The sequence below is a fragment of the Calidris pugnax genome, unplaced genomic scaffold (genome assembly GCF_001431845.1).
Source record: "Calidris pugnax isolate Ruff unplaced genomic scaffold, ASM143184v1 scaffold30, whole genome shotgun sequence".
Classification (NCBI taxonomy): Eukaryota; Metazoa; Chordata; class Aves; order Charadriiformes; family Scolopacidae; genus Calidris; species Calidris pugnax.
The window spans coordinates 4,735,463-4,754,376 of NW_015090776.1; the positions used below are offsets into that span (position 1 = coordinate 4,735,463).

General features: G+C 55.7%; 1 protein-coding gene and 2 non-coding genes across 3 annotated transcripts; 1 reads left to right on the plus strand and 2 right to left on the minus strand.

The window, feature by feature from the left end:
- Positions 1–1,825: 1,825 nt before the first annotated feature.
- Positions 1,826–8,784, minus strand: LCAT (lecithin-cholesterol acyltransferase). The gene is made up of 6 exons (XM_014947474.1): positions 8,543–8,784; positions 5,495–5,651; positions 4,940–5,055; positions 4,507–4,602; positions 4,065–4,289; positions 1,826–2,642 (listed from the first exon to the last, which is right to left on the minus strand). The coding sequence occupies exons 1-6, from the start codon at positions 8,688–8,690 to the stop codon at positions 2,020–2,022; spliced, it is 1,365 nt and encodes a 454-aa protein (XP_014802960.1). The 5' UTR covers positions 8,691–8,784; the 3' UTR covers positions 1,826–2,019.
- Positions 8,785–10,747: 1,963 nt separating this feature from the next.
- TRNAK-UUU lies at positions 10,748–10,820 on the plus strand. The gene has a single exon. It is a non-coding gene; the product is annotated as a tRNA-Lys (tRNA).
- Positions 10,821–12,807: 1,987 nt separating this feature from the next.
- On the minus strand, positions 12,808–12,879 carry TRNAH-GUG. Its single transcript has one exon. It is a non-coding gene; the product is annotated as a tRNA-His (tRNA).
- Between the last annotated feature and the right edge of the window lie 6,035 nt (positions 12,880–18,914).

Genomic DNA, 18,914 nt, shown 5'->3' on the forward strand with positions numbered 1-18,914 from the left:
CCGCCGCCCCCGGGTCCAGCACCATGGCCTCCAGCGCGGCGGCGGCGGCACGTGGGCTGCGCAGCCCCGCCCCCCCGTTCCCTCACCCGCCAATGGGCTCCGCGCCCGGCGCGCCCGCAGCCAATGGGAGGAGAGCGTGGCGGGAGGAGCCCCGCCCCCCGCGCATGGCCGGCGCTACCAGCGGAGGGGAGCGGAGCGGGGCCGGGACGGGGAATGGGGGCTGCGGCGGCAGGGCCGGCTCTGCCACCCGCTTGCGTTGTTGCCCCCATGGCATTGCTGCCCCCGGTTGCGTGTGCCTTGGTTGCATTGCTGCCCCCGGTTGCATTGCTGCCCCCAGTTGCATTGCTGCCCTGTTGCTGCTCTGGTTGCATTGCTGCCCCCAGTTGCATTTGCCTTGGTTGCATTGCTGCCCTGGTTGCATTGCTGCCCTGGTTGCTGCCCCAGTTGCATTGCTGCCCCCAGTTGCATTGCTGCCCTGTTGCTGCCCCGGTTGCACTGCTGCCCCCGGTTGCACTTGGTTGCACTGCTGTCCCGGATGTGTTGCTGCCCCCGTTGCATCGCTGCACCGGTTGCATTGCTGCTCCAGTTGCATTGCTGCCCCCCATGTCATTGCTGCCCCAGTTGTGTTGCTGCCTCAGTTGAATTGCTGCCCTGGTTGCATTGCTGCCCCCATTGCATTTCTGTCCCAGTTGCTGCCCTGGTTGTGTTGATGCACCGGTTGCATTCCTGCTCCGGTTGCATGGCTGCTCTGGCTGCATTGCTGCCCCCAGTTGCATTTGCCCCAGTTGCATTGCTGTCCCGGTTGCTGCCCCGGTTGTGTTGCTGCTGCATTTGTGTTTCTGCCCCAGCTGCATTGCTGCCTCAGTTGAATCGTTGCCCTGGCTGCATTGCTGCACCCGTTGCATCGCTGCTCTGCATTGCTGCTCCAGTTGCTGCCCCGGTTGTGTTGCTGCCCCGCTTGTGTTGCTGCCCTGGTTGCATTGCTGCCCCCAGTTGCATTCCTGCCCTGGTTGCTGCCCCGGTTGCATTCCTGCTCCGGTTGCATTTGCCTTGGTTCCGTTGCTGCCCCGGTCACATCACCAACCCCAGTTGTGTCCCCAACCCCAGTTGTGTACCCAGACCCAACCGTGTCACTAATCCTATTTGCATCACCATCCCCGGCCATGTCACCAGCCCCAGCTGTGTCCCTGCTCCCAGCTGTGTCCCTGCTCCCAGCTGCATCACCAGCCCCACTTGCATTGCTGCCCCCGTTGCACCGCCAAGCTGGCTGCATCGCCAGCCCTGGTCCCATCACCCGCCACCATCCTGTCACCCCCCTCCCTCACACTGTCACTCTGGCCGTGTCCCCAGCCCCGGTTCCATCGCCAGCCCTGGTCCCATGGGCCAAGCATGTGGCTTTTCCCAAAGCCCCTGGGTGCCGCCGTTTTTGGGGAGGGCTTTCCCCCGCCGGGCAGGGAGGAGGCAGGCTGGGCGCGCAGAAGCAAAGTGTGTTTATTATTTTCTAAATCTGCCGATTTCCAGCTGCTCTTGCCCGATGAGCCTCGCTCACTGCCTGCACGCTGGCAGCTGGCAGAGGTGCTCCTGTGAGCCGTACCTGCCCTGCCACCCCCGTGCCACCCCCGTGCCACCCCCATCACCGTCCCGGTGAGGCAGAGCCCTGCGCTCGTTACGTGAGTTGCTCTGTCCCAAGTGAGCAGAGGCTGCAGCTCCGCAGCCTCCAAAGTGCCTAGACATGGCTTGCTAGCGCCAAGGGCTTGCGCGTACGCCGTAATTCGCAAGTGTGGTGTTAATGAGCTGGCAGCACGGTTAATTATCCACCCGCTAGTGGGAAGTGACAAGCCTTGGAAGTATAATTAATCGCCGTTCCCGAAAAAAAAATAAACCAGTCACTGTGGAAGTGGGTGCCAGCCCACCCACCTGAGATGGTCTTGCTCCTTTTCCTTCCAAACAGCTCCAAGCCCGTTGCTCCCCTGCGATGTGGTGGCTACCAGCACGGAGGGAAGCTGGCCCTCGTTCCTTTCAGTTCTTTTTGGGCTCCTTAAGGACCTTCCATCCAGGTAGGATCTTCCTTGCCTTCCCTGCCTCTGGGCTGGGTCCCACCTGCCCCGGTTCCCCCTGCTCCTGTGGGTTTCCCAGCAGGATCTCGTTGATGGAACTGAGCGTCAGGTTGCTGAAGACCATGTTGAGGTGGTCAACGCCTCGCAGCTCCTGGATGAACACCTTCTGCTTTTGCTGGTTGCGCCACCGCTTGCACAGCTCCAAACTGCGTGTGGCCACGGTGTCGTCCCCATCGCCATAAATCATGTCCACAGGGTCCTCATAAGGGAAACGCTCGTCATAGATATAGGTCTCCACTGTGGGGTACCCTGTGCCGTAGAGGCAATATGTGTCCACTCCAGGAGGAGGTAAGCCCTTCAGCAAGTCCTTCATGTCCTCCCACATGTACCAGCCGTCCTCCAGGTTGACGTCGGTGAAGAAGCGTTTGTAGTCCCGGTAGGTGTAATTGTAGGAGGGAGTGGAGATGAAAACGTGGGTCTCGGGCCAGGCCAGGCTCGTGGGGAACATCCAAGGGCTGGTGGTGGTCATGCGCTGCTCTTCACGCAGCTTGATGTTGGACATGAGTGGGATGCCCTGATTGTCACCTGCAGGACACACAGGGGATCATGAGAACCAGCACCAAAATGTACCTTCACAAATGGTGTCCCTCGGGCGGCTGTGCTGGGGTCAGCCTGTCCGTCAGCGACTCACAGCTCTCCAGAGTATGGTTCCACCTCAGATCTTCCCCTTCTTACCCTTGCCCTGCCCATGACCTTATTGTCCTCTCCTTACCCTTCTGGCTGCAGATAACCACATCAATCCCTCAAACTCTTCTCGCTGGAATGACATCTCTGGCTGCTAAGAGGGGCTGAGGGTAGACAAACCTGGGTGTGTGATGGTCCTCAGCAACTCAGCCCTGGACTTTCCCTACGAGCCCAGCCCCTCCACATCTGCCTGCAGGGGCAGGAGTTTGCTGAGTCCCATGAAGGCGCTGATAACAGGCGGCCAACCCACAAACATCTTGCAAGCCTCGGCATTTTTGGTGTGTCTGGAGCCCCAAGACCACACAATGATCTCAAGTTACCTTAAAAATGTCTCTGGCCCTTGGGGCAACAGAGAAAAATATGAGGACATGACTTAAGGGTGATGCAAGGGGCCAGATGTCAAAACCTTCAAGCACATGATTTTAATTCCACGCATTTTTGGAGGCTTAGCTTGTGACTTGTAGATATTCTGGGCTATCAGCAGTAGGCAAGTGATTGTGGCTTTCTGGGCTGCAAAGAGACTAAAGAGGAACTGGGGGAAGGGAGATTAAAGCCTGAAAACAGCAAAGCTTATGGGGCATGGGCTTTGAGATGTGGGGAGACCCAAGCAAGGGTTCTCTCCTAGTGTGAGTGTCCCTTGGGTGGTCTCCATGTCCCCTGCTGCAGAAGGGCTGTATGGTTTGGAGTGAAGGTCCTGCAACCTGCGTGGCTGGAGGTGGTGCAGACTCTGGGGAGGCCATGAGAAGGGGGTGAGCATGCCTCCAACTGCTTCCTTGGCCCCAAGATTTTTGGCTGAGCCCTTTTCTTGCCTAGGATGGGTGTTTTGCCTTTCCAGGAGCATTCCTAGCTCAGGAGTTGACCTTGGGCATGGTACAGGCTGTGCTGCAGGCTGTCTGATGAGATCTGGTGGGGAGGAAGTGGGAAGGCTGGACTGCAGGAGGACCCTTGTGACAGCAGTTTTCTACACACACCAACCCACCAGCCCCAATCATGGAAAGCAGAGGAAGCTTCAGGGCATGTCCTGGGCTGCTGTTCTGCTGCTGGAGATGTGGCAGGAACCTCCATGGTGCTTTCTGCACCACCGGGATGCAGCAGGATGCAGCTGCATCAGCACCAGGGCATGAGTGCTACCTCCAAAGACCTCTCAGCTGCCTGTCCCTCACCTCTTCCACCGCTGTGTCCTTTCCCTACCCATCACCACCCTTCCATTTCTGCAGGAGGGAAATCAAGCAAGGAGTTGGCTGCACACAAGGAGTCACCCACCCGATGCCAGGACACGCAGGGGCTTGACGGCCCCTCCCCAGGGGGCACCCAGGGAGATGAAACCCCCAATGTACTGATCCTTCCAGGCTTGTGTCTGCTGGAGCAAGAAGTAGAGGATGTTCAGGTTGCCCATGCTGTGAGCGATGAGGAAGACTGGTCGCTGGTACTCATCATGCATCTCCTCGATCAGTGCCTTCAGGTTCTGGAAGTATTCGGGTTGTTCCTCTGTGGATAAGAGGGACACCAGCTCATGGCCACAGCGCTCCAGGGCTGACCCTAGGAGCCCCGACCAGAGAGAAGCGTGGGTGCAGAGGCCACAAGTGCCACCATGAATTCATGTGAGAGTGCCAGAAAAAGATACCCCAGGGTTGCTCCAAGCCAGCCAGCCCACACAGCCTGTGAGAGCTTCCCTCCCTCCGTGGCCACAAAAACCCAAACTTACGGGGTCCGACCCTCCAGTCATAGGGGGCTGCCCGAACCGTCTGGTCCCTCACGTAGCCGTTGTTCACCAGGTTCTGCACCAGGGTGTGCAGGTAACCTACGGGCAGAGAGAAGAGGTGGGAATTAGGTCTGTGCTAACCTTTTTCTCCTGCCAACCTTTTTCCACCCTGGTCCTGCTCATGGCCACAATGTTCTCCGCTAAGTCCTGTAGCTTGGTGGCTCCAGCCAGAGCATCTCCAAGCATCGCTTGTGTGCTGGGATCAAGGCTGGGGTGGTCTCTGCTGACACTTGAAGGGACCGCGTGCCTGAGACCTATGACCCTCACTCCCATGTGATGTGGGCTCTCTGAAGAACTAGTCTGCCCTGGAGACACGGAGACCACTCTCCACTTGCAGGGGGTACATGGGAACACCCTGCGTCTCTCCTCCTCTCACCTGCCAACTTGCTCTGATCCAGGTATTCCACGGAATAGGTCTTGCCAAAGCCAGGCACGCGGATGTGCACCCCTGGGGCATTGGTCATTTTCCGAGAGGTCCGATTGTACACCACCCTGTGGGACAGGACAGGAGAGAAAGTAGCAGAAGGACCCTATCCCCAAGGGATGGGGTGGAGATCACTGGGTGGAAGCTTGGAGCTGGGTGGCTCTTTTCAAGTGTCATGTGGACGGGGAGGTGGACTGGTGCCAAGCCAGTGTCCATGCTGGTAGCCCAGCATCTCAGGGCAGGAGGCTCTGATGGAGCAGGCTGTGATGGTCCCCTCACCCCGTGGCCCCTGCCAGGGTGACAGCATCTCCAGTGGGTGCTGAGGACCGTCTGGCTGGTCACAAGCACATGGCAGGCACATGGGAAGGGGACAGCCAGCTGTGTTCCCAAACGGCCGCGTGGTTCTCCACGTGTGCTCGGTCATGGCTGGGAGGGGGAGGAGAGGGGAGGAAGATCCCCGGTAGGTCATTTCCCCGGGGAAGCTCCCGGGATGGGGGGGAGCAGTACCTGGTGTTATCGATCCAGCAGTCAACTCCCACTGGCAGGAAGGTGTTGAGGTTGAGCCAGATGGTGAAATAGTCCTCTGTTTTGCGGTAGCACATCCAGTTCACCACGTCCGGCTTGTCCAGCTTTGCTTCCAGCTGGTTCCCGAGACACCCGGGCACTGGTGGCACCACAGAGGGAGAGCAGAGCCGGTTACAGACCCCATCCCACTGCCCCAGGGCTTCTCACAGCCCCCAAGCAGAGCTTCCCTGGGGCTGCCCCACCAGGGACCTCCCGGAGCAGCATCCCTGGAGAACAGCCTGCTCAGCACAGGAGTGGAGGTGGGGGGTTACCATGGAAATGGTGCTAAAGACGCATCCTCAGGGACCCTCCAAGCTGCCTTTTCTATGGGATGACCCCCAGATCTGCCACCCTTGGCCCAAACCTCCCAATCCCCACCAGTACGGAGCATCCCGAATTACTCTCCATGCCTGGCGAGGCTTCCATCCTCCTCCTCCCCTTGCTACAGCCTAGTGGGGAGGAAGGAGTTGGTGGCACACAGGGCTGTCCGACCCTACCGCACCCCTGACACCTTGTCCTGGGGTAGTGGGACAGCTTGGGGACACACAGAGTGCCCATGGAGGTGAAAATCCTCCTGGTGCTTGCTCCCGAGGCCCACGCACTGTTTTCCTGAACTTTAAACCCTCCGTGCAGGCACAACAAGGTCTCGGGGCTGGTTTGGCGCCAAGCGGAACCATACCCTGCGGGAACCCAGTGTTACCCCTACGGTAAACACAGAGCAGCTTTAAACAAGTTCACACTCTGACACGGGTGATCTGGGCTCCCTCGATGGAGGGCAACCATCACTGGGGGGTTTGGTCTGCCTCTGGGAGCTTCAGCACGGTTGCTGGCAGGGATGGGACACCCACCCTGGTGCCACCCCAATATATATATATCTGCCGGTGCCACCATGACGACTGTTCCCAACCAGTGTGCAAGAGCCAAGAGCCAGCTCGTGGTGTCAGTGCTGACCCCAAGGGCAAGGACAGGAGGTGAAGGGATGCAGGGGACAGGGGCTGGTGGGATGGGATCACTGGGTGATGAATCCCATGGCCCCAGTGCGTCCAAAGACTGGCTGGAGACACATGGCTTGGGACAATGTGGACCTTTGATGCTGCTGCAGGCACTGTTGGCTATGTGGCTTGTTGCTGGTCCCACATAAGTCGCTTTCCCCAAGGACACCACGAGTTGCTTTCTGGCCTAAAGTCCCTACAGATGCCTGCCCTGTGCTGCTTTGGGACCTGGAGACAGGCTGTGCTGTGGCTGGGGGACCTCACAAGCACTGTGGGGTCTGAGCCATGTTGAGTGGCATGGGGGCTGAAGGATGCAGGCAAGGAGCATCTTTAATCTGAGAAAGATGTGCCCCATTTCCCCTGGTCCCCACCAGCCTCAGGTGTTGCTGGACCCTGGGCTCTACGGGGGCACAGGCATTTGGGGGAGCTACAGCACTTTCCCCTTTGCAGGGTGGGAGGACAGCCTGGTCTGGGGGTGCTCTACCCGCATCCCACCCACCGTGGCCCCAGCATGGGGCATGGCTGCAGCCTCCAAAAGCCTTGTCCCATGTCTGGGGTGAAGGAGATGTAGCGGTTGCCTCCCTCACCAGGCTTCCCAGCTCCCTCACCTCTTTGGCATCTCCCCAGGGATACAGGGAGGGTCTAATCCTGCCTCTCAAGCACCTAGCTGGGGACCAGGCCAACCAGTGAACCCTGGTGTAGGAGCACCCAGGTAGGGAGCAAGTACAGAGGACCTCCCCAGGCAGAGAGGACCTCCCCAGAGCGGGACCACGAGCTGCTCTGACGGCTCTCAAGTGTTTACAGCCAGCACCTGGCCCCCGGCACACAGCCCTGAGCTCTGCCTCCCCTGCCAGAGGACATTAGGTAATTATTAAGGGAGTTCCTGTGGGGGCAGAGGGGTTATCGGCGGTCCCAAGGGCACTGGGGGGTTACTGGGACACCCGGCCCAGGGGGATGGGCTACGTGCAGATGCCGAGCAGCACATGGGGCAGCCGGACCCAGCTGGGCACAGGACAGGGACTGAAGCTGGTACTGGGGGCATGGGGAGATGCTGCAACCATCACAGGTCATGTTGAGAAGAGGCACCTGGTGGGGCCAAGCAGGACCTGCCCCAGGGCACCGAGGCTCTGGACACCATCCCCTGCTCCCTTCCGTGAAGGGAGATGGCAGGGTCAGCCCTCAGCATTGCAGCAGGGACGTTCTGCTTTTTCTCTTCTCTTTTTAAAGGGGAAACTTGGTTTGATACAAGAAAAAGGAGGAAAACCCCAACTCTGCTCAGCAGAGGTTTCATGGCAGAACCCCATCTCCAGTCCCCAGTGATGGCACAGGGGCAAAGGAAGGCAGAGCCCTGCAGGATGGTGGTACCAGCTGGTGGTGGCTGCTCCCACCTCCCCGAGGTGCTGCCCCGACCTCTCCTTTCGCCTCCCTTTGCACCTCTGCCCGCTGGCTTTGCTCTCCTCTACCCCGTCCCCCAGGCAGGGTGGGATGCCAGATGGATGCCCTTCTGGAGCTGGAGAGGATGACTTAACTATGACTGCTCACCAGGGAGCAGCAGAAGACACGGGACGAAGAGGGCTTTGGGGGACCAAGGGGTGGCAGGAGCTGGCCCACTGCACTGGTAGCAGCAGCTGTGGGAAGCAGCAGATGAGGACGAGCTGCAGCTACCCTCCCTCTGCCAGCAGAGCCCCCCCCAGAACCGAGCAAGCTCTGGGCCAGCTGTGAGATTTTGGAGCCCCATTTGCTTTTTGGGGTGCCCAGCCTGCCCCCTCCAGCTCCAGGCAACCGTGGCCAGCTCTGCATCCCCAGCCCGGCAGGTAGGAGGGGACCTGAGAGCTGTGTGTCACCCCTCCTTGGTAGCTCCAGCTCCAGACTCCAAAGGGCCACTGCAGCCAAGAGCCACTGGCAATGCGGCACCCCAACCTTACCGCCAGCTCTTGGGGGGGGGCTGCGTGTCCCCCGGGGTGCCCACCCATACCCCGTGTGGTGCCCGTGACCTTACCCAGTACCACGGGCGGCGTGCTGTTGGTCGGGGGAGCTTCTGGGGTGGTGGTGGGTGGAAAGAGGACGTTGAAGAGCCAGAACTGGGACGTGGGCTGCAGGAGCAGCGACAGCGTCAGCAACGCAACCCGGCCGCCGCTGCTCCCCATGGCAGCCTCCTCCGGGATCCTCCGGACGGACGTCTTCCAAGCAAAACAGCCTTTTATATTTTTTTACGCAGGTCCAGCCAAGAGGCACCCGGGCTGCAGGGGAGGGGAGAGCTGCAAGGGGCTGGCCGTGATGGGGAGGAGGGACGGGGAGGGCCCGAAGGACTGGCCTTGTGGCCATGCCATGCCCTGCCAAGGCAGCCCAGGGGTGCCCGGGGGCTCTCTGCACCCCAAGAGCCTTTGGGGTGCCAGCAGAGCGGGGATGTCATTATAGCAGCTTCCCGGTGCCTTGGTGTCCCCCCACTGGAGTTGTGGCTGCCATGCACTTCCTCCTGCACCCCACTCCCGGGGTTACCCCATGGGGGTGCCCAGAGCTCCCAGCACCCTGCTGGGGTGGACACAGCATCTCTCCACTCTTCCTGCCCTTGGGAAGAGGGGGCTGGTACTGCTGATGTGGCCAGGGGAACCCCAAACCTCTGGGAGACATCGGGTTGGGGACAGGTGAGGACACATCTGGACAGTCCCTGGTGCCACATGGCAGTGGCAGGTCCCCCAGTGCCCCCCCAGGCACTGCCCCTGCCCTGTGTCCCCCTGCCCAGGCTGCCCCATGCAGCATCCCCCAAGTGGGCACTCATCCCTGTGGGGTTGCAACATCCCCCCTGTGTCCCCCCAAGAGGTGTCCTGGGACCCTGCAGCTCCTGGTCACTGCCGGCTTCGAATCCCTGTAGGTGTCCCCTTGGCACCAGCCCCAACTGGGGGGACCCCCTGCAGCCCCCCAGCTGCCCTGGTGCTGCACCAGGGAGAGAAGACCCTCAGGGACCCCCAGGGGAAAGCAGGGGGACCCAGGCCAGCAGTGCCCACAGGGACACAGGGTAGAAGGGACCAGGGTGCAAGACGTCGGGGGCGATGCCAGATGCCCCTTCCCCAGGAGGGAGACCTGGTCCCTCCCTGGTTCCCCCTCCAGCCATCCAGCCCCTGCCCCCCCGGGACACTAAGGGGGAGCTGCTGCCAGGTCCTCAGGGACCCTGGGGCACAGTCCAGCCCCAGGGGGAGGAAGAAGAGGGTGACATCTCAGATTCAGGGGGCCTTTTTCAGCTGTTTTTGCAATGTGTGGCCACAGATCCTATTGAAGACGCCTGTGCTGCGTTTTGGAAAGGGGGCTATAAGTCCACGTGAGGATGCAGAAATGAGTTCCAGGTGCCCACGCAACCCTCGCCTACCCCCCCGGGGGGCTCCATCCCCCTGGCACAGCCAGTCTCCTGGTGAGCTGGTGGGGTGAGTTCCTTGTGGAGCAGTGGGGCCCATTCCCGTGAAATGGGGAGGAAAGGCAGGAAAAAAGGAGGGGTAGCCTTCAGGAGCCCACTTGAGTTTGTAGCCCCATCTGAGGGCACGGAGTTATGGTTTGAGGAACCCACAACAATTTCTTGTTGTTTAGACAATTATTCTCTCACCCGATTACCCCTTCCCACACAGGAAGGGGAATTGGGGAAAACCAAGGAAAACTGAGGGTTGAAATATAAACAGAGTTAATAGAATAATAATAAATGATTAACATTAATAACACTAAAGACCAGTGTTGATCCAAATACCAATATAAAACACACAAGGACTATTGGGACCTTGCCCCCAGCCCTTTCCATCCCAGAGAGTTGTGCATTCCCTGCAGGGACAGCCAATGCTGGACACTGTGGCTTTGGGAGGAAGCTGGGTTGGGATTTTCTGCTGCTGAGTTAGGATTTTTCATCCACAGCTCTCACTGGGTTGTCCCCTTCCTCCTCCTCTTCCTTCTCCTCCTCCTCCTCGTCACTCTGGCTTTCGGCTGTCCCCAAGGGGACAGACCCAGCTTTTATGCCTCCCCTTCCTCGAATGACCCCGTCCTTGCCCGAGTAAGAGGTGCCAGGGCAGGGTAGAGCTTCTGTGGTGGTGGCTCCTCCTTGAGTGGTGTCCTTGTTGGGGTGGGAGATGTGTAAGGGAATCCCCTTATTGTCCCTCTGGTGACACAGTAAAGTGGGGTCCTCACTGCTTGTGTCAAACAACCCCCAAAAATTCCCCTAGCAGGAGCCTGGATAGCTCAGCTGGGAGAGCATCAGACTTTTAATCTGAGGGTCCAGGGTTCAAGCCCCTGTCCAGGCGAAGACTTTATCCTTTAGGACTCCACAGAGAGAATGGGCACCTCTTCCAGCTGATCCATCAGAAATGGGGATGAAGCAGCAAGGGGCTATCTTCTCCCATCCTTGCTGAAAGGTGGTACCCAAACCTTCTGCAGCATCCCTTTCCGAAAGGATGGGCACCTGTTTTTTCTCCATGAAGTGGAAGAAGTGACTGGAGAATGTCTCCTGGGATGGAAGCCAGGTTCTTCTCAATGATGCCCAGAGGGCCATGGGCACAAATTGGAACACAGGAGGCTCTGTTTGAACATCAAGAGACACTTTTTTACCATGAGGGTGGCCGAGCACTGGTATAAGTTGCCCAGGGAGGTTGTGGAGTCTCCATCCATGGAGACATTCAGAAGCTGTCTGGACTCCGGGTGGCCCTAGTTGAGCAGAGGGTTGAACTAGGTGATCTCCAACCTCAGCCAGACTGTGATTCCATTCCCTGTCATCCCAAACACGCTCCAACCAGGGCAGAGCCCTGTATTGTTTTAAGGGAAGATGGTTGATGTGAGAGCAGAGGCTGCAGAGGCCCATGGGGCCACCGCACTGCTTCAGCTAAGCCCTGAATTGCGCTGTGTATGGGGATACACACAGGTTATTTCTGCAAAACAGAAACTCTTTTAGCAGCAAACTGAGTAATTTTGGATGAAAAATATCCCCTTTAGGATTTTGACATTTTTCAACCCAAACATACATCCACTTCTCAAGCACAGTACATTCTTCTTCAGATGAGCTTAAGGGCCTTATCCCCCAAACCGACTTTCTAAGAGGCGGTGTGTGCAAAAAAGAGGATTGGAGAAATTACGTATTTCTGCTTTTGAGCTGTGTAGGAGTCAGTTCTCAGTTAGAAGAGACTTAACTGAAAAGTAAAACCACAGAAAAGAAAATTGGTTCTGTTCTACCCCAAACCCCAGGACAGACAGGTACCGCTGCTGCCAAAGGGCACCTTCTCTAGATGTTTTTCTTCTGTGTTGTCTTTAGAAGGGAAAACACTTTTTGAGCTTTCTCTGAGTAAAGAAATATGTATTTTCAGTGAAGCAGTAAATGGAGATCAGAGGAGTGTGAAGTTATGCAAGTAGTACCCTATAAACTGCAAATCCTAAAGGTGAACGCGTAACGAATTTTGCTCTCTGCTCCTTGCTATGGCTAAGGTGCCAAAGAAAAATTATTTATTTTATGTAATTAAAAAAATGCCTCCCTCTCCCATGCACAAGCCCTGTGGACACCTGAGATAACCTGCCTTGGGTGCTACCTTCAATTTCTGCTGCAGTGGTGAAAAAATTGGGTAGTGTCTTCTTCAGCAGCTGAGCCTCGACTGTGACAATTCATGCAGCTCCCTCTAATTTCATTTTTGGGTGAGTTCTGCACTGCTGTCAGGAGAGGGCACCACGACCAAGCAAACAGGATGCCTCCGTGGTCTGAAGGCTCCTGAACAGTAAAGGCAACAGTTTAAAAAGGTTCCTCAAGCTGAAGCACATCTTGGTGCACCCCAGAGATCTTCACCTTCCTCTTGGACCTCCCATTCCCAGACCCGCAGTATGTCAGGGTCATCCCTCGGCACTGGGTGGGTTTTATCCCTGCTCTGAAGGCATCCCTGGAGGTGTCCCAGCCAAAATCCTGTTCCCCAGGTGCTGGAGAGCCAGCAGCAGGTCTGCATCAGCTTGATCTTCCTTCTTCAGGTGGCAGCTGTGGCAGATCCTTCCTACCCTGTAGGGCAGGTAGGAGCTCTCTTGTCTCTCTAGAGCTGAGCCTGGGGCAGCAAGCTGCTGCCTCCCACCTCTTCTCACTCTGTGAGGTGGCCACAGTGTCTTCCTGCTCCTTGTTTTGCAAAACCCGGAGGAAGGGTTGAGGAAGAGGTGGAAAACTGGGAGATTTCTTCAAAATTCTCAGTGTTTCCCTTGTGGACACCTCCCTCCTGTCTTCAACCGGGCGCTTTTTGTGCCCAAGGCAGGTTTTTGCAAAAGCCTTGCTGTGACTCGGATTCGAACCGAGGTTGCTGCGGCCACAACGCAGAGTACTGACCACTATACGATCACAGCAGAAGTCCTGCCACACGCCGGGACTACGGCGAGGAGGGCGGCTGCATCAGCCTCTCCTCTGGCACGGGGCGCCCAGCACCACCTGGCAGATAAAAACACACTATTTTATTAAGGCGGCTCTGAATGGACTGGGATGCTGCTGCTCGGAGCTTTGGCAGTCTGGAACTAAGTTGTGGAAAACGTTGGCAATGCCGGGATGGCACCCAGGGACAGCCCTGTGGAGGAGATATCGTGCTGTGGGGGCATCACGCTATCATACAGCAAATTTAGAGTTATAATAGTTCCAGCTGAGTTATACAAGAGCTATGAAATTAAGTAATTTTATGGCATTGTAAGTGTGTGATACAAGTTTGTGGCGATTCAGTTTGAAATACAACAAATGGCACGAGGATTTCCAGGGGGAGTTGGGTCGTGCTGTGGGCAGGGGCATCCGGGTAACCCGGGATGTCACCAGGGCCACTCATCTGACATCTCTGGGGTCCTACAGCCACCTCCCTGCCTGGCCATGGTCTCTGCAGAGAAATCCTTCCCTGGCAGCATCCCTCTGGGAAGTCCAGGGCGGGTGGTGTGGTTAGGCTGAGCCTACTGGCTGGGCTCAGCTTTGTGGAGCTCCTCAGTTTGGGTTCTTGTCCCCCAAGTTCACGTCTCCAGCGTTTGCACTGACACTGAGGTCTGCCTTTCTGTCCTTGGTTTTCACCCAAAAACACCCCTTCCAGCTCCTTCTGTGACACCTGCAATCCTCCCCCATCCTTATTTTTGCCCTCTGGTAGCCCAGTTAATGGGGTGCATTGGTCAGTGCTGCTTATTATTTCCTCCTCTAGGCTTTTTGCTCCAGCTTGGTTTGGAGAGAAAACTTAATTTTCTGTCCTTTTGGCCTCTTTATGACTGAGTCTACACCACAGAGGTGGGAGTGGGTGGCCTGGAGTAGAAATTGGCCAAGAGATACAATACCAGTCTGACCTCCTCTTTCTCTTTCGCTGGGCAAGCCAAAATGGTCTCACATCTAGTGAGGGTGTGGAGGGCCAGGAGTTTGCTCACCCAGAGCCATCCTGCTCCTTCCTTTCTCTCCCTGCTGATGCTCACAGGCCCCCAAAACACTCCAGGTGCCCAAATAGGGACATCAAAATGGTCCCATGTGCCCTGAGCTGGAACCACACTGTGTACGTCCACCTCTGCCGAGGTGGAGGGCACAGTTGAGGGTCTTGTGTTCTTCATCCATATTAAAGCACAACCTTTCTATTCATTATTAATGAAAGAATCCTCTCCATGTTCCCCTCCTCAATTTTATGCCTTCAATAGGGTGCTTTGGTGATTCGAGGGCTGCTTTTGGTGTTTCTGGCCCTGGGTCAGGTTGGGCTCAGTGCTGGTGGAGAGGGAAGGACTTGGTGGAGATGAGAGCTCCCTGCTCCCCATCCTGGGCAGCCACAGCCTCCTGGGGACCATCCCACTACTTCCTCCTCCCCATCTCTCCATGCACCACAGGCTATGCAGTGGGCGATCCCCTGCATGGACCCCAGGGCCCTCATGTGCCCATCGGGTCCCTCACCCCACTCCATCAGCCCCATGGTGAGTCCCAGAGCCCCCGTGGGAATCTTTGATCAGCCTGGAGCACCCAGTGTGCCCCATGGAAATACACACAGCACCAGGAGCCTGCACACCAGCTCGGAAGAGGGAGCTCAGCCGCCCAAAAGAGAGACTGGATTTAATAGGACTACAGAAGAGACAGAGATGGGAGGACTTAGGACCTCATTTACAGACTTACCCATCATATTTGCATGTCCTCTGTTCTGCTGGAAGAACAGATACCTTTCCCTTGGATTCCAGAGAGTCATCTGTCTCCCAATGCTGCAGTGTTAAGGAGGAAGAGTTTTGTTTTATTGCACATGGAGGAAGGTGTAAAATGGTACAGTCTTAGTTCGGGCTGGATATTATGGGATCTGCTTCCTCCGTCATTTCCATACTTTCTCTAATGGGACACAGGGCCTTGTGTCTTGAGGCAATGACAAGGTCTCAGGTGCAGGCAGTCAGCCTGGGGTTGGGTCGGGCAATGGAGGAGACTTTGCACCAAACAGGCATTGACCCACAGGGCACGGCATCTCGGTGTCTAGTTAGAAAACACTGGAGGAATCCTTGTCTCTTTGGCCACCCACAACTTTCTGGTTCTACCTAGAAATCCTACTGGAGTGCCCAACAGCTGACCCTCAGATGGCAGGGTGCCTCATCCCAGGTCACAACCTCCCAAGCCTGCTGCCCTACCATGAGGGGTCACAGTGAGAGGCTCCCTTCCCCTGGGTGCTCCTGGCTGTGGAGGGAAGGGTAGTGCAGGGGATGGGGAGACACCAGCCATACTGGAGAGATTTACCAGAAAAAGCTATTCCCTTCATAATTCCTCCGCCGATTCAGCTCTACGCTCCTGCTCCACTGTTCCCGAAGCATATGGTAAGTCTCCAAGAGTTGCAGGATGTAGTTTGCTCGCATGGAAAGTTGGCTGCAGGGGAAAAATCTCTCTCACCTTCTGGCTGAGGACCCTCCTGCCTCCCCCCGCCTTCAACTTGGAGGCAGCTTGGGGCTGCCTGGCATCAGTCTCTAAGCCAGGTCATGGGGAAGGAGAGGGTGACATACCCAGTCCTCAGGACCTGGAATTCTTCACGCCTCAGGCAGCTGCTGCTGCTCAAGTTTCCCGGGCTTTGGCTGGTGGGTACATTCAGTTTGAGTAGCCTCCAACTCCTCTTCACCATGCCTCCGTGCAGGAAGAGAGCAGGACTCCCCTCTTTCCCAGTCGGTGGCAGTGGTGGGCACGGCTGAATCTCTCTCAATGGTTCACGTGACTGCCTAGCCTGCATGGGTGCCAGAGGACGATTTTTAGGAGGCTTCTTACCTCCCTCAGATCCTCTGGGTATTCAGTAGCAGAGGTGCCAGTGGCTACAGCATCTGTGCAGCCCTCCCACATGGTGTTCTCCCTGAGAAACCCCCATGAGATAACTGCCCTGGGCAGGGACCTGCAGCTGTAGCAGAGGAACAAGGAGAATCACCACAGCATAACCCTCTGGATGGGGCTGTGGGAGGGCACCGGTCCCCCACTGGCCCCATGCTCTAATGCTGATATCGCTTGCAATGAAGTAAATGAGGGGAGGGAATGGCCATTTTTGAGAGCAGGAACCATGAGATGAAATCCTCCAGCAGGTCAAAGCACATCATGGAAACACAGAGATGGCTTGGTTGGAGGAGTTGGAGACCCTGAGGGCACCAAGAGCCCTCAATGACCCTACCCATCATCCCCTGACATCTCCACCTGCATCCTATTTCAGCCCCTGCCAGACCTGACCCAGACCCTGACCTGCAGACTGGTTTCCTGGTGTGACTGGAAGGTCCTCTTTTCGCTTCTCAAAACGGGAAGTCTGATTTGGGGTCTGACATCAGGAGTTTGCTTGTTCTTGCTGTCCTTTTCTGCCGTCACCAAGTTGTCCTGAATTCTTGGCAGAGAGCTGAAAATACTCAAGAAGGTGAGCTGATGAGTACAGGATGAGGCTGTTCTCCACTTTGTGCTCATGAGTAGCTCAGCTCCAGCCTCTCCAATGCTGGAGTTTAAGTGTATTTGGCTACTTGGTTTCGTGTCAACAGTGGAGGAAGAAAACTTCGAGCTGTAGCACTCACATGAGCTGTAACACCCACATGTCTTGAGGGAACCAAGAGAGCAGCAGTGACTTTTGCAATAACCAGAGCCTGGAGGGACCATGACCATCCTCCTACAAACCGCACTGTGGTGGTCACACACTAAAGGCTGTGTTTTGGGGACACCCAGTGAGGAAGAAGGAGGAAGAGTTTAAGGGAGAAAAACAATGCTGGCAATTAGCTTGCTCCTCCTGTGCCAGACAACCTCCCCTGACCACCAGATTTGGAATTAAATCAGAGTCTTCCAGTTGACTGAATCCAAGGTATGAAACAGTGAACAAAGACACTGCTCTGTCTTGCTGGGAGAGGATGTTCTGAATTTCATTTTTCTTTGAAAAACAGCATCATTTACACTGTAATGAGAGCAGGTTCATAGATATCAAAAAGGAAGGAGAAATATTTCCTCGCTCCTGGAGTAGTTCTTCACACAACCATCAGTCACCATGGCAAATCTGAACAGTTCTTCAGACGCAATGCCAGCACCACGTACAAAGGGAACAACTCATTCAAGAAACCCAAGAGCACGGGCTCACCCTCATTCATTTCTCCATGAGACTCACCTCCCATGTGCCCTTCTTCCTTTGCCTTTCTGCCCCTTTTGTTTCTTTGGGCCAGATACTGTGGATGAAGACCGGGAATGCTTTCCTTGAGAATGGAGATGTTCAGCAGAAGGACTCTCTGAAACAAAACAAGACTTCAGAAAACACTTTTGGGACTATTTAACAAGAATGACAGGCAGATCAACCCCAGCATCTGATAAAACAATCCAATTCCCTTGGTGCCATCATTGCAAAGAGGTCTCTCTCTCTCTAGGAGGTCTTTGGCACAGCTTAACAGCCTTTTAAAACTCATCTCCAGCCAAAATTTCTCTGCACATTCAAGTGCACAGGAGAGGTTGACCCCTCCACCCTCAAGCTCAAGGCAGAGCTTCCTAAAAAGAAGGAGCAGCTTCAAATATATACCAGGGTAGAGATCCCAGGGGGAAGGTGTGTTGCCATGAGGTCTTCTTCCACAGCGGGTGACTTGAGCTTTGCTGTGTATAGTGAGGCCCAAGAGATGCAACCTTCCCTCCCAGGGCACAATGCTTTGTCCTTATCTTCCACCACCTACTGCTGAGGTCTAAAGGAACATCCACACAGAAACACCTCTGCCCACCTACCCTCCTCCCAGTCCCCCCCGCCCCGGCTCTTTCACAAGTCCAATGTGACATTATGATCAGTCCTAATATGCTCATCACCCCCTTCTTTCTCCTTCTCCTCCTTCTTTTCCTCCTCCCTGTCTTCTGTGGCCTTCAGAGGTCCTACAGAGGGAAACAGGGCTTCTTCCTCACGTGGAAGCATAAAATCAAACCTGGAAATGAGAAGATGCCAGATTGAAGGAAGGGCCATCACATTCCCTTTGCATCTTCCATTAGCAATGCAGTCATGGAGAGACTTGAGAAAGTCTCTCAAAGGCTGCTGCTTTCCAAAGCAGAATATGCAACATCCTCGAGAGCTCTGTTAGAAAACAGTCACACAATCAAGACCTGAATCTGGCTTCAGAGCACACAAGAGGTCCCACCAGTCCGCTCCAGGACTTCCCAATCCTAACTCTCAAAAAGTGGACTCCCTCACTGAAGACCATTTCTCATCTCTTCCTGTTCACGGACATGGAGAGCAGACTACTCTCTCTCTACACAACTGGCAACCACCTGGTTGGTTTGAAGTCTAACTCTCCCCTGCAGCTCTCTTGTAGACCCTCTCAGGCTCATGTCAGGAGTATATAATGCATAATAACAATCCCCATGGCCATTAAGACCACTACTGAGCAGCCAGGTCAGAGCTCTGAAGAAGCTCACTCAAGCACAGGAGGGGAAATCACTCTACTTGTTCCCCAGGGACTCGGGAAGCAGGCATTAAGGGGCACTTGGGGCCCTCAAGTCTCACCAAAGGCACGGCTGTGTTGCAGACCTAGGATTTGTATGAATCTGATGGCCACTCAGGGACACTTTTCCTGTATAATCCATGTGTAGAAATTCTGGGATCTTTCCATTTTGAAATTGCACCCGGCAGAAAGAGATGAATCAGGGGAAACCTTATGGAAAGTGTTGCCTGTGTTCCTCACGCAACGAGAAGTCAACTTACTGTGGCAACACAAAGACACCACCAGGACCCACACGAAAATCAGGAGTTTCTCTGCTTGATGCCACCAGATGTCTCCTCTCTGGGTTCTGAAACAGAGACAGCGATATGTGAGAGCATTCCAGAGACATTTTCACCTTGTTTATAAGTTTTTAGTTCCGCTCGGAGAAGACATGGACACTTGGACATCCTATAACAAAGTTTTCTCTGGCTAATATAAGCACTTCAGCTTTTGAGGAAGAA